General features: G+C 46.2%; 1 protein-coding gene across 11 annotated transcripts in view; it reads left to right on the top strand.

The window, feature by feature from the left end:
* Mprip (myosin phosphatase Rho interacting protein) overlaps positions 1–13,842 on the top strand; it is a 124,709-nt gene that overhangs the window by 82,322 nt on the left and 28,545 nt on the right. For 5 of the 11 annotated variants that reach the window (XM_076936736.1, XM_076936731.1, XM_076936732.1 and 2 more), the window contains 7 exons: positions 1,895–2,035; positions 2,839–2,980; positions 3,775–3,882; positions 5,575–5,631; positions 6,596–6,664; positions 9,888–9,977; positions 10,860–10,969. In XM_076936736.1, the coding sequence (XP_076792851.1) occupies positions 1,895–2,035; positions 2,839–2,980; positions 3,775–3,882; positions 5,575–5,631; positions 6,596–6,664; positions 9,888–9,977; positions 10,860–10,969 (717 nt within the window). The remainder of the gene's footprint in view (positions 1–1,894; positions 2,036–2,838; positions 2,981–3,774; positions 3,883–5,574; positions 5,632–6,595; positions 6,665–9,887; positions 9,978–10,859; positions 10,970–13,842) is intronic. The other 6 variants (XM_034504916.2, XM_076936735.1, XM_076936738.1 and 3 more) reach the window with 2 other exon arrangements.

Below are 13,842 nucleotides of genomic sequence, written 5' to 3'. Positions count from 1 at the left end.
TCTGCTTTGCTGTGTGGGATTGTGGGGCAGGGCACAGCTCTCATTAGGTTTATGAAGAAGTCTTCTGTTCAAAATGGCAACTCCAGAAATATCTTGAGTGTCTTCCTTGCCCTGGGTGCAGGCTGAAGTTCAGTCAGGTGTTGAAGGCAGGATGAAATTGGGGAGGACTTTGGTCCCCTTTTCTCAACTCACAGTTAGTTGACACCCAACCCAGCTTGTTTCAAATGGCCTACGGACCCTCAGATAGACAGTGGACACTGAGTGCTGCTCAGCTCCCTGGCATTCTGGATTCCGGATAACTGTCAGGCTTCACAGTCTAACAGTGGCTCAGTAAGTCACCTTGATGCAAGGATGTGAAAACGTGGGTGATGCCCACCCCTCATGGTGAATAACAGCTAGTGGGTAAGCCTTCAGCAGAAAGTCTCTGATCCTGTGACAGGAACCAGCGCTAGAGCTCCTGGTGTCCTTTTGAAGCATTTGGGCTAACAGAAATAAAAGGTCTTGTTAACCATTAAGGAGGCTCTCAGGGTGGCCAGGGGTAGATTTGCACTGGCTACTGAGCAGGCTAATTCTGGTGGTTCCAAAATGGGGTCAGTTATGCCTTAAGTTTAGTGCCAGGCCAGAGTTAACATTTTACCCACATGCTTGGCTAAGCTCCTTGTGAGAGATTTTAATTTTGAATGCATTCTTGTCTACCTGCCTGAGATAGATGCAGTCTCTAGGCTTTGTTCTTGCATGTTCTTTGCCACTATAAGGATGAATTTCAGCTGGTGTTGGTGCCTGGACTACCTCTGCATATTAACCCTGTAACTATCCCTTTCTGAATGATCTCGCTGGTCAGTGTTGCTCTTTGAGGACTGCTATCTGAGGCCCAACAGTCTACCTGGTGCTGGACTGGACCTGGTCCCTGATAGGTTAGAGTGACAAGATGTCAGTTACTTTGCATTAAGGTAGCCTAGACAGACCTGCCACACAGCCAGGAAGTTGAAACCACAGGGTTACTTTTGGAAAACTTCAGTAAGCAACTCCACCTGAGTGCCAGCAGCCCTGAGCTTGGAATTTGCTCTTGAGACTTCCAAGTCTTTGAAGGAGTTCTTACAGGAGGTTCTTAGACCTCTGTCGGCTAAGTGTGGAGAAGCTATCATCCTTATAACACTTTTAGTGACTAACAGAAAGCCAATGGAACCCTGACCTCTCCACCTTCCTTTGTGAGAGCTACACCTGTCAGTGTAGCCTGAGCAAAGCACTTCTTGTCAACCTCTGTTGCGTCAAAAACACCACAGAGCACCAGCTGTATACAGAGGTTGCCCAAGCTCTTGGTCTTACCATGTCTTGGCAGCATCTCTGTCAAGCAGCTATAGCAAGTGCCTCCTGTTTCTCATGCTAACTACTCTGCTTGGAGCCCTACAAACCTATATACCATGCATGCCAGTCTGGCCTGGCACAGCCCTCCTACTATCCTGGGGCCTTAAAGTCCTCTAACCAGCCAGGTACAGTGCTCTCAGCCCAAAAAGAAACTGTAGCCCTGGGCTGTGGGTGTCCAGATCTTCCTGCAGCAGTTTAGCTGTGCAGGCAGGCCCCTTGGCTGCTCTTAGAAGGTTTTCCTCTACCTGGCAGCCAGCAGCTGCCTAGCTCACTGCTCTCATAGCCAGTCTCCTCACCACAGCCTCTATGGGCACAGCAAGCTAACCCAGCCCCAGTCTTCTAACTACTGCGTGTGGAGGCAGAGCACACACAAGTCCTCCTGAGCCCTGACTGCCCTCGCCCTCTTACCTCCCTTAAGGGAGATTTGTAGTGACTCCTGAAAAGAAAAGTTCCTGGGCTCTAGGCTGTGTTATTCCTCTTGCTTAGAGACTTTGCTTTTCTGAGAGGGACCTTTATCACTTCCTCTCAGCTCCACACCACTGGTTCAGCATGCATGCCACGCCCACCCTCATTGTGAGGGAGCAGGATCTCCCAGGAGAGAGAGCAGGTCTCTGGTGTGGTGGGAAGAGACCATCCTCCCAGCAGGTTCAAGTCAGCTCTCAGACCCCAGGTAGGCAGCCTAATCCTTCTGCCTTATCCCACCAGGTGACTCCTTAGGCTATGGAGTAATTATGGGTTTCCTCTCTTCAGCCATTACCTTGGGGTTTGCTGCTTTAAATCTTAGATAACTTTGATTTATCATGATTTGATTTTTAAAAGCGGTCTTTTTCTGTTCATTCATTTCCCAGCCTTATTTTCTTTCAGGTCTTGCCCTCTCCACCCTCTGCTGTGTTCGCGTCTCCTCCACCCGCTTCGCTTCCATCTCAGCTCCGTCGTCCCAGCCACAGACCGCCTGACAAGGCCGCTGGCCTTTCACATGAAATCAACTGCTTTGTTTTATTTTGATTTTGATTCCTTTTAATGTTAGCAGAAACTGTTAATTCATGGGCTTTTATCTTGCTAAATTTTGAGCACCCTACTATAGGGTGCATTGTAATTAGAGGGTGCAATGTGTGCGGAGGTGGTGGTTGTCCTTTATTGTGTCTGACTCAGGGAGGTTACCAAGGTGTACAAGGTGTATGAGTCCAATGTTGGGGCAGGGCCAGTACAGGCCCAGTGTGGAAAGGTTCTATGGTTGTTCGAGCCTAGCATGAATGGGGGAAAATGGAGCTCAAGTAGACTGAATCTGTGCCCTAAGTCCTATCAGTACTGTGTAAACGGTGCCTCACATGCTTAACAGGAAGGCTAACACTGGAGCACAGTGAGGTAGACCAGGTGTGCAAGTTGACTACAGGAGCCCCGACTGGACTTGAGACACAATCTACCTTGGGAACAGGGAGACTCTGGTTCAGCAGTTCATGTCCTCTTTTGTAGGAGGTCCCAGGTAATTGAGAAATTTGAGGCCTTGGACATTGAAAAAGCAGAGCACATGGAAACCAACATGCTGATTCTGACCACTCCATCAAGTGACACTCGTCAGGGCCGCAGTGAGAGACGGGCCATCCCTAGAAAGCGGGTGAGCTCCAGTGTGGGGCCAAGTGGGGCCTTTGGCAGCATGGCTTGGGTCTGGGGAACACACTGCCCTATATGTTCTGAGTCTCATACATACCAGGGACATGTGTCTTCTGGGCCTCCTCCACTCTGCTCTCTTCCATTACCCTCTTGAGCACCACCTGTCTTCCATATCTCCCTCCTACAGCGTCAGTCTTCTGTGTCTCAAGATGCTTCAGTGAGTTTTAGATCTCAGTTGTAACTAGCACAATTTCTTCCTACTGAGGCCACCCAGGAACAAAGCTGAATATGATACCTTTTTTCCTTCTTCTTCTTCTTCTTCTTCTTCTTCTTCTTCTTCTTCTTCTTCTTCTTCTTCTTCTTCTTCTTCTTCTTTTTTTTTTTTTTTTTTTTTTTGAGTGGCAAGCTGTACCCTCATTTCTCTGCTTAGCCCACAAGGTCCATCAGACCTCAGCAGTCCTCCTTCTCCCAGATTTCTCCAGCCTTTTGCCTTCTGTGGCCTGCTGTACCCAAGCTCTTCTTTCCAGTTTCTTTGTTGCTCACAAGATGCCTGCTGCCTTTCTTCTGTAACCTGAGAAGCTGCAAATTTGGGTGGGGCCAGAACAGTGATAACCAGGCATCCAAAGAAAAGGCTGCTCCACTGACCAAAGCATGCCAGGACATGGGTCATCCCAGAACCTGCTGTGGGGCCTAGACAGCACTGCCCCACTCAAGGAGGGATGGACTACCCAACTTGTTGCCCCATGCCTGCCCAAGCTGCCTTGAGCTGTACTGATGGGTGGCTGCTCTTTGCCACAGGACTTTGCCAGCGAAGCCCCCACAGCTCCTCTCTCAGATGCTTGTCCCCTGTCTCCACACCGAAGAGCCAAGTCATTGGACAGGAGGTCCACAGAATCCTCCATGACGGTGAGCCCAGGCCACGTGCCAAGTTCTCTGGAGATCTGTGCCACTACCGCTGCTGCTTCTGGCCACTCTGGGCCACTGTCCATTTATGTCTATATGTCCACACCGGCCCTCCCTCTGTAGCACCCTCATGCCTGTGAGTGTCCCACCCACTGGTCACTGACCCATTGGAAACTGACCATGCTTCCCCATCTGGCACCCTGAGTAGCAGCACATGGAGGTCTCTGTGCACAGGAGGCTGCACAGCCATTGCAGGTGTAAAGCCCCAACTTGACCTCTGCTGTCTTGCTTTTGGTGTTTATTTTTGTGGCACTTTGGAACAGGATCCATGTTGTATTGACAGTTTGTCCCATTTGAGGGTGTGTACAGGAATGAAGCTGCAGACAAAGTTCGGCCTGGTTCCTCAACACAGTCTACAGCCTTCCAGGAGACATGGCACACTCACCAGCTGTCAGCCCCCAGCCAGAGCAGTTTCTCTGTCAACTCAGCTGGTAGCCACTATTCCTGGCAACCAACCCAGAGGGAAAAGACCCACAGGGACAAACTTTCAGCATTCCTTGAGGCAGGCACAACAATGATAACCACAGCAGAAAGTTTAAGACTCTTTCATAGATCGGCAGCTCAGCAGGGGAGCCAGAAAGGCAGTGAGTGGGCCTTCATCCCAAGTCTCATGAAGGAACAACTGTGCACCATCAAAAAGGGATTTCCCTTTGTACAGGTCTCAGGGATGGAGCATCCTAAAGCTTGTCTCCATTTCTGTTGGTTCTTCAAACAATTCTTGCAGAAGGAAGTCTTGTGAAGCATGGGTTACAGGAAGGCTCCACAAAGGGAAGCCTCATCTTACTGTGTTCAGTTGTGGCATGGCAAGAGCCTGTTGTGGCCTCTCCACAATGGAGCAGGAACTTCCAGGATGCCTGTCCTGGTTGGTGTCACTTCTCTGGATCACTCCCTGTCCTTGGAGTAGTAAGAGACATCAGAACCAGTTTCTAATCAGGACAGCCGTGGAAGAGACTTGAGAGCATTGGGGACCACAGAAGGGATGGCTGGGGTCTTCGAAGCCTGTCTTTCTGGGTATACTTGTAGCAGATGAGAACTTTGACCCCAGTGGGATGCAGGCTGCTCTTCAGTAGAGCCAGCACCCACTCAGGCCTACTAATGGTCCTTGAACCTACCTTCCTGTGTAGGGAATAAGACTGAACTTCTTCCTGGTGTAAGAGTAACCTTAAAGTTAGACAAGGTTGCTGCTACTGCTTTGTCCACCCCAGACATGGTTTGCCTCTTAGGCTTCTGGCCTTCAATCCTTCTGCAGCCTCAGCAGGAGCCTTTGGATTCCTCTTTCAGCTGTTACTGCGGGTGTCCCCTTGTACTTAAAGTGCCTGGGGACTCCCCATCTGGACAGATGCTATGACCCAGGGCAGAATGAGCACCAGCCTGAATAAGCCAGAATGGAGATCTCAGGGCAGCCAGGCAGCTTGTGCTCCTAGGCCCAGGTTTGTCCCTCAGTTACTTCCTCAGAAACATATGCCTCTGGGCAGCAAAGCTGGGACAAGTGAGTGGGCAGGCTTATCTGGTAGGTGGTAGAACTGTTTATAGTGCTGCTTCGTCTACATGAAAACAACCTTGTTGAGCACAGTTGTCCATCTCTGGGGCACCCAGATGGTTTTCCTTAAGCTATTCTTTTTTTTTCTTTCTCAGCCTGACCTGCTGAATTTCAAGAAAGGCTGGCTAACCAAGCAGTATGAGGATGGCCAGGTGAGTGTGTGTAAGTGCTGAGGCCTGGAGGACTGGGGAGCAGATGCAAGTCCCAGCTTATTTTGTCCCCGGTGGGATTTGTGAGCCCTGATTCATACCCTTGGCCTGCAGACATCCTACAACATCCTATAGCTCCAGCTCCTGCCTATGATTGCTCCTAAAATTTTTTTTTAAAGAGTCTATGCTTCCTCAGAGCAGAACAGCCAGCCTATGGTTGTGGAGTTGGCTTGTGTTTCCATACAAAGCAGCTACATATGGGCAGACACATAAGGCTGCAAAATCCTTGTGTTGGACCATCTCATCTTTAAGGGCACCATTAGGTCCTGAGAATTGTGAATATTACCAAGTCCAAACAGGAAGAATTTGCAAGCCTCACCTTGACCAGAAGCATGTTGGGCCCTTCCTTGCCTTAGAAGCCCATAAAAACCCAACCTACTATCCTAGCTCCTTTTGCCTTGGGAGACTGTCAAAGCATCCCTTCTTTCTCCTTCTTCTACCATATTTAATGCCCTTGGCTTTCCCTGAAGACTCAAGTTCCCTTCCTCAGAATGAAGATTGGGACTTTGGCAGGTTAGTTTGTGCCTGCTGCCACAGCGGGGCTCACACTGGTGTACCAGCCAAATGGCTGTGCCTCTCAGCACCCTTTCACAGCCACCTTTCTGTGTGATGGACAGAAGAGCTGTCTACAGTCTCTGAAGTTAGGATGGAGGCCTGCAAAGCACCAGTCACCAACCACACACTGGGGCACAGAGCTGGCCAAGGCCCACTACTCTCCATGGCCTCATTGCTGGAGTGCATCTAAACAGGGCCTCCCTGAGGCCATGAGCGCATGGCTGCCTGCCAGAACAGTCGTCTGTTGCCTGCTTTACCTGTGCTCTCCAGGATGCCTAGACTCAGCTGGGGTCAGGGAGGGGCATCAGGTATGTTTGCAGGGTAGTTGGATGTTTATCTTTCTCTCCCTTAGTGGAAGAAACACTGGTTTGTCCTGGCAGATCAGAGCCTGAGATACTACAGGGATTCCGTGGCTGAGGAGGTGAGAACACTACAAGGCATAAGTGGCATCTAAAAGTCCAGGGCTGAAGTCTGTGAAAAGGTAGCCTACTGCCTTGGGTGTCATAGTCTTTAGTCTACTGGGACAGTACATGCAGATGGACCAGCTTTGATGGCAGAACTGTTGCCCTCAGACATTATGATCATCCTCTGAGGACTTGAGTTAGGTATCTTGATGCCGTGGGTTTTGACTACTTTATTTCCCATATTCTTACAAGAACAATGAAGTTGGGCTGGAAAGATGGCTCAGCAGTTAAGAGAATTTGCTTTTGTAGAGGATCTGGGATTGTACACCTACATATTGACTCACTATCATCTGTAACTAGAGTTCCAAGGGATCTGATAAGCTCTTCTGACTCTTTCTCTCCAAGTACACATGTGATACACAGGCATGAACACATGCAAAACACTCACACAAATAAATCTAAAAAAGTAAATGAACAATGAAGTTAGTACTCTGCGTGAACTCAGGTCTAGTTTTGTCTTTGGTCTTCAACAAAAAGATGGTGATAAATTGAGTCACAAGACAGGTTAACTTATGTCTTGCTGTGCCTTGTGGTAGAGGAACTTACTTTTAAAAGATGATTTTTTTGTGTGTATTGGCATGGAGGGAAACACTTTTGCCATGGGACACTAGTGGATGTCAGAGGACAACTTACGGGGGGAGCCCGTTGTCTCCTACCATGGGTGGTCCTGGCACTTTACCAGATGAACTGTTTTCTCACCACTCCTAGACCAACCAAAAGGGCTCTTTCCTTCACCTACCAAAAAGTCTTTTGAACAACCTGACAAATCTATGTACTGCTTTTTCCCTGATAACTCCATCTGGGGTCCTTCAGAATCATCCATCTTCAAAAAAATCTCACATTTGCCATTCCATGATATTAAAATTGGGAAAAAAAAAAAAAAAAAAAAAAAAAAAAAAAAAAGAATCTCTTGGTTGGTTTGTGTATTTAAATTCCTGAGATTAGCCTCCAAGGCCTAAAGAGGCAGCTGTTGATGAGATAGGCAGGGGTGGACCTAGTACTCAAAACTTTGTTTTTGTGTGTGCCACACATGGTATAGAGGTCAACCTGTAGGAGTTCTCTCCTACCAAGTAGGTTCCAGGAACTGAACTCAAACCACCAGGCTTAGTCACAAGAACCTTTACCTGCTGAAAATATAAATATTCAGGGAAAGTCAAAACTGCTAGCAAAACTGTGTTGATATAACACAGCACAAAAGCAAAGGTAGATAAAACTGCCAATGCCTTGACAATAGGCCAGAATCAGATTGTACCCGAAGCCAGTGGGCTTGTATTGCTCTACAGTTATGATGTTTAAAACAATAAGATGGGTTCCTGGTATTTTTAAGTTGCAGCCTTTGAATGCCATTCTCTTTAGCATTCTTTTTTTTTACTATTATTATTACTGTGTTTATGTGTGTGCATGTGTGCATGATCTTCTATGTGTGGGTACATACATGCCACAGCTCTCTTGTGGATGTCTGGGAGTAACTGAAGTTGATTCTTTTCTACCTTTAAATTAAATTAATCTACCTTTAAGTTAAATTCTACCTTTAACTGTGTTCTGGGGATAGAACTCAGTCATCAGACTTGTGTGGGGAACACCTTTACTGAACATCCCCTTTTTAATGTTCTTTAAGTGGGAAATGTCCATCAGTCATTTAGCTGCATGGCAAATCCTTACGGGCGAAATTACCAATTGAACTAGCCACTGCTTTGTGGAATATTATTTGAAGAAACAGCCAACAGATAAGCTCTTGTCACTCAATGTTGAGAGTTTGGTGGGCATTTTTATGAAAATAAACCAGGAATTTATTCCTTCAAGGACAATTTATTGCCAGTAATGAATAGAGTTTGAGTGTTAAAAACAACAACAACAAAAAACAATTTGTGCTGAAGAGTTGTGTCAGCAGTCAAGAGAACTTGCTGCTCTTACAGATGACCGTGTGAGGGCTTACAACTGCCTGTACCTACAGTTCCTGGGGATCCAATGCCACCTACTGGTAGGCGCTACTCACCATAGTACACATAGAGACATACAGATTGTGTCTACACAGTTCAATATTGCCTGGGACCACTTGTAAAGTTACAGAACATACCTGGCAAAAGAGATGTTCAAAGGGTAGAAGAACCATTATTGTTAACAGCACAGAAAATTCACTTGATAGGACTGCAAATTCCACACTGCAGTTAAGATTTAAAACATGACTACTCATCAAGGCAGACCAGCCAGCCAGTTCCTTGAAAATTCTTCCTTTCCCATCTCTGTTAGACCACTCTCTCTTCATATATGTTAGCCAAAATGGTCATGAAAAACTGACGGCAGAAGTAGAAGAGTCTAGTAGCATCCTCTCCCAAGTTAGGCATGAAGACCTGCAGAAATGTAAACACTGCCACTCTAGACAGTGAATGTGGATCATATTTTGATTTTTTAATTATATTTTAATTTCAACACGAATTGGGTTTAGTATGTGATTCAAACTAGCTTTAAACTTACAGTGCTCCTCTTCAACCTCCCAAATGGTCAGATTGTAGATGTGAACTGCCACACCCAAGTTCTTACTAAAGTTTTCCTTAAGTGAATAAATGATGTTTAAAATTTCTGTTTTTAATAGAGAAAATATCAATAGGTGAACTTAACATAGACAAAATTCTTAAGAGTGTGTCCTAGTTTGGTTTTTTTGTTGTTATTGTGAAACACAGTGGCCTACAGCAATTTGAAGAAAGGGTTTATTTCATCTTACAGTCTATGGTACAACAACAACAACAAAGGGAAGTCAGGAACTGAAGCGAGACTGTGGAAGAACACTGCTTACTGGCTTGCTTTCTATGGCTTACTCAATCTGATGAGGCAATCCCTCAATTAAGGGGTTTTTTTTTGTTGTTGTTGTTGTTTTTTTTTTTCTTTTTCAGATGACCCTAGTTTATGTCAAGTTGACACGAATCTAACCAGCATTTGGGGGGGGGGGGGTCTTCTTACTTTTTAGGCATGTAAAAGGCTTTTAATAAGATAACATTTAGGGATCACTGGTATAGAATTTCTTTGGCTAGATACACAGAGAAACAGTTGTATAGATACCCCAAGGGATCACACTTGTAGGACAGTTGGTCTAGTCCTGTGAAGACATTCATCACAGAAACATGTTTGCTTGGGTATCCTCTCTTCTTCAATCTCCTCATGCCCTCTCATTTTTCTCTGCAGGCAGCTGACCTAGATGGAGAAATTGACTTGTCCACTTGCTATGATGTCACTGAGTATCCAGTCCAGAGAAACTATGGCTTTCAGATACATGTGAGTCTGGGGATGGGTGGAGTTGCCAGCAAGGTTATATCTTAACATATGTGGTCAGCATTCCATCTTCCCTGTTAGTGGTGATATCTCCATCCTCTGGCTACTGACCTGTACTCCTGATACATGGTATAGACAAAAAAAAAAAAAAAAAAAATGGGTTTCTGCATCTTTTTCCCCAAGGCTTTTGAAAGGCTTTGTTGCAGAAATTGTTCTTTTTCTTTTATTTTTATACTGGAGTGTAGAAGGAAGGATGAAGAGTGGGGAATGAAAGATTAAGGGCTACTGAAATGGGTTAAAGGATTTCTAGTACATTTGTCTTCTTCTGTGAGGCTTCATAATGGTTATAGTCAACTGGATTACTCTCCTTTTATTTGGTGTCCATCTCTAAGCCCAGGTTCATGGTTGTTGTTTGTTTCTTTCTGTTGGGGGAATCTGTCCCTTATATCATCTTGTCACTATCACTACCAAATGGGGGTTCTAGGTAGAGCACAATAGCTCTCTAGTGACCCAGAATTCTGGACATGTACTGTGCACCTGTGTGGAAGCTGTAGTAGGCTGGGCCACCACTCTCCCTGTTCCCAGCCAGTTTTGTGTCCTTGTCCCTAGGGCTAACCAAGCTTTTTGAGGAGAGGAACATATGTGATTATCTATTATGTGTCAGCAACTAGCAAGTGTGTACTACCTTGTTTAGGGGACATCCAGTTTACCTCTCCTCAAGGTGTGGCCCTATTAGTCTGCCTGTCTTAAGTAGGTCATATACAACATTCCTAGGAAAATCACCTCGCTTAGCCCTCTTTCTTTTGGGACTTTGTTTACTTTAGAGATGGAGGCAGCAGTCACCCCAATGGGCTGATCACTGATGGTTAGTATTTTTTTGTGTAGACCAAGGAGGGTGAGTTCACCCTGTCGGCCATGACATCTGGCATACGACGGAACTGGATCCAGACCATTATGAAACATGTGCTCCCAACATCTGCCCCAGATGTGACCAGGTAAGATGGAAGCCTTGCTAATTGCCCTGGGATACCTGCCATTCCCTGAGGCCTGAGTCCAACTACACTACAACATGAATTCCTTTCCTCTTTCTGGCCCACTGTCAGCTGGCTACATGTTCCCTGTGGCTCTCTGTTTTTCTTCCTCTGCTGGCCTTTCTTATGTTGAGCTGGCCTGATAAGCCACAGAGGTCACTTTCATGCCCATTCTCAGAGTAGAGGTCTTTGTAGCAGAGTTTTAGCCCGCAGGCTCCACTGTAGACCTTCTGTGATAGCTGCACCCCAACTCTGGGTGGGAGCAGTTTTGCTTTATCTCCACTGCAGTTTCACACTGTTGTTTTTCACTTCCTCATCAGAGAGTCCTACATCTATCTGTCTGGTTGTTAATGTAATCAGGAGATGCTTCTGTCTCAGATGGTGGGTCCTGAAGCCCACATTTGAAAACTGTTCTCTCCTGTGTTAACATGCTATTGTGTATATTTCTTGGAACATGCTACATGCCTCCCTTTTCTATTCTGAAGATTCTAGATCTATCAGTGTTCATCTTCAGGACAACACAGATGTTTCATGTGTGACAAGTCTTACTCTGCTTCATCCAGGTTTCATCTTGAGCACTTTGTACCCCTCTTGGTTCATGTTGCTGCCAAGTATGGTTTTGGGATCAGGATTCAGTGTATGTTGGTTAAAGGGTACTAGCATGTGACAGCATTAGCTATACCTATTCTTGCCTCAGACTTTCTCCTCTTTCTGGCTGGTTCTATTTCTTGTTGAATGAGAAGGAAAGGAAACCTGAACTCTTGTCTTCAGTCCCGTTTCAGGGATTGTTACACAGTCATTTCTTTACTCAGCAGATAGTTGTTGACGTCTGCATTATAGGACCAGTAGGTCTGCAGGCCTACTTTTATCCATTAATTGCCCTCTGCCATTCTCAAGAACTGTGCTAGGGGGCTAGAGAGATGGCTGCTCTTTCAGAGGCCAGGTTCAAGTCTCCATACCCACTGAGTTCCAGGAGATCCAACATCCTTTTCTGGCCTTCATAGGCACTGTGTGTACGTGGCACACAGATATACATGCAGGCAAAACACCCACACACATAAAAAAATTAAATTTAAAATTCCATTGAAAAAGAACTGTTGAAAAATGAGCAGTGGCCTCCCTACCTCCATGGCTTCTCCAGTCAAGAGAGGAGCAAGTAGTACAAAGCCCTGTAGCAAAGTGAAAGGTCCTTGAGCTGCTCTTCTCAGACTGCATGCAGATGGAGGGTCATGGCTGGAGGAAATCAGCGTTGGAGTGTCTAGGGCTGGTGCTGAGACCATTCATATGTGCATGTTTACGCTGTGTTCCACGGGAGGACTGAGGCCCAAGATGTCAACATAGAGACCCCGTATCTCTCTTTTGTACACCAGTCTTCCTGCCTAGAATCTACTTTATAATTTAATGTGTCTTTAAGCTGGCATGGTGCCCCTACACCCACTTGTTTTTAGCCTGTGTTGTTCTGTTTGGCCCATCAGAAGGTATTTGATGCAAGGATAGCAGTATCAGAGCTCTCTTCTCATTTCTGTCATGTTATCTATAGTGAGGATATAGTCTCACATTACTACAATACTTCTGGGTTGGGACATCCTCCCCCAGGAGCATAACTGTTAGGAATCGTGTCCCTGGTCCCCAGTGTTAGTTTCAACTCCCCACATAGACCTGAGATGTCACTAATTTTCTCAAAATTCTAAAAGGTCCATTCTGGGTTTTGTTTTTCCCTGTGCAAGGATCTCGCTATATTGCCCAGGTTGGCCTCCCATTTGCCACCCTGCCTAGTCTACCATGTGCTGGGTCATATAGGCATGCCATGCTGCAACTCATTTCAGTGGATGGCCGTGAGCTGCCTGTGGGTGCTAGAAACCAAGCCAGGTACTCTGCAAGAGCAAGATGTGCTCTTCACCACTGCGCCATAGATTCAGCCCTTTCCAACTCACTTGTATTTGCATGTTTGTATGATCTTAAGCTGGACCCTTGTTGATCCTTCTGCTCTATCTAAAGCATTTGGTTTTTGTTTAAATACTTGTATTTCTTAGTGTGTGTGGATGGTTGGGGAGGGGGGCATGGCTTTGCAGCACACTTTGGGAGGTCAGGGGACAAGTTTGCTTGTTAGTTTTTCAACATTTATTGTTTGTGTACATGTGCCTTGGCTGTTGTGTACATGTGGAGGTCAGAAAATAATTCGTAGGAGCTGGTTCTCCCCTTCGACCATGTGGATCCCAGGGAGAACTCAGGTTCTTGGCTGGGTTTGGTAGCAAGTGCCCCTACCTACTGAGCCACCTCACTGGCTCAAGCACTTTGGTTTTTACTGTTTGCTTCTAGAACAGGTGACCCAAGGGTAATGGGAATCACTTTCTCTTTTGTTTGATGTCTCTTTGGCAGTTTCCTTGTTGGTCCTAGCATAAATACAAGTGTTCCCTGACTCTTTCCCCTTGGGCTCTCCTATCACCAAGTCACTTCTGATCCTGTTAAGACTTGGACAAGACCAGTGATTTAGCAATCACTGGGACTTATGCCCAGTGAGCCCAGTTAGTCCCTTTCCATGTTGCTAATAGTGATGTCTTAACCCTCTCTCCTGCTGGAGTGGAGGCCTCTCCAGAAATCTTCCTTGGGGAAGACTGGGAAGAGGCAGATATTCTTCAAGCTAACCAACTCCTGTTAGCTCGGTGTAGTTTGAAGGACTAACAAGATTGATCTGCATGGATATGCTCCCTAGTCAACCTTCTTCCTCAAAATGGTGGGCATTATGCTACCTTCCACCTGGTTGTGTGGGCTTATGACTCCATGAGTCATTTGTCCCCTTGACCCACAGATAGTCAACAGCCTCACTCTGACCTATC

Source organism: Arvicanthis niloticus, chromosome 6 (assembly GCF_011762505.2).
Source record: "Arvicanthis niloticus isolate mArvNil1 chromosome 6, mArvNil1.pat.X, whole genome shotgun sequence".
NCBI classification, from domain to species: Eukaryota; Metazoa; Chordata; class Mammalia; order Rodentia; family Muridae; genus Arvicanthis; species Arvicanthis niloticus.
This window is presented reverse-complemented; position numbering and strand designations above follow the sequence as displayed.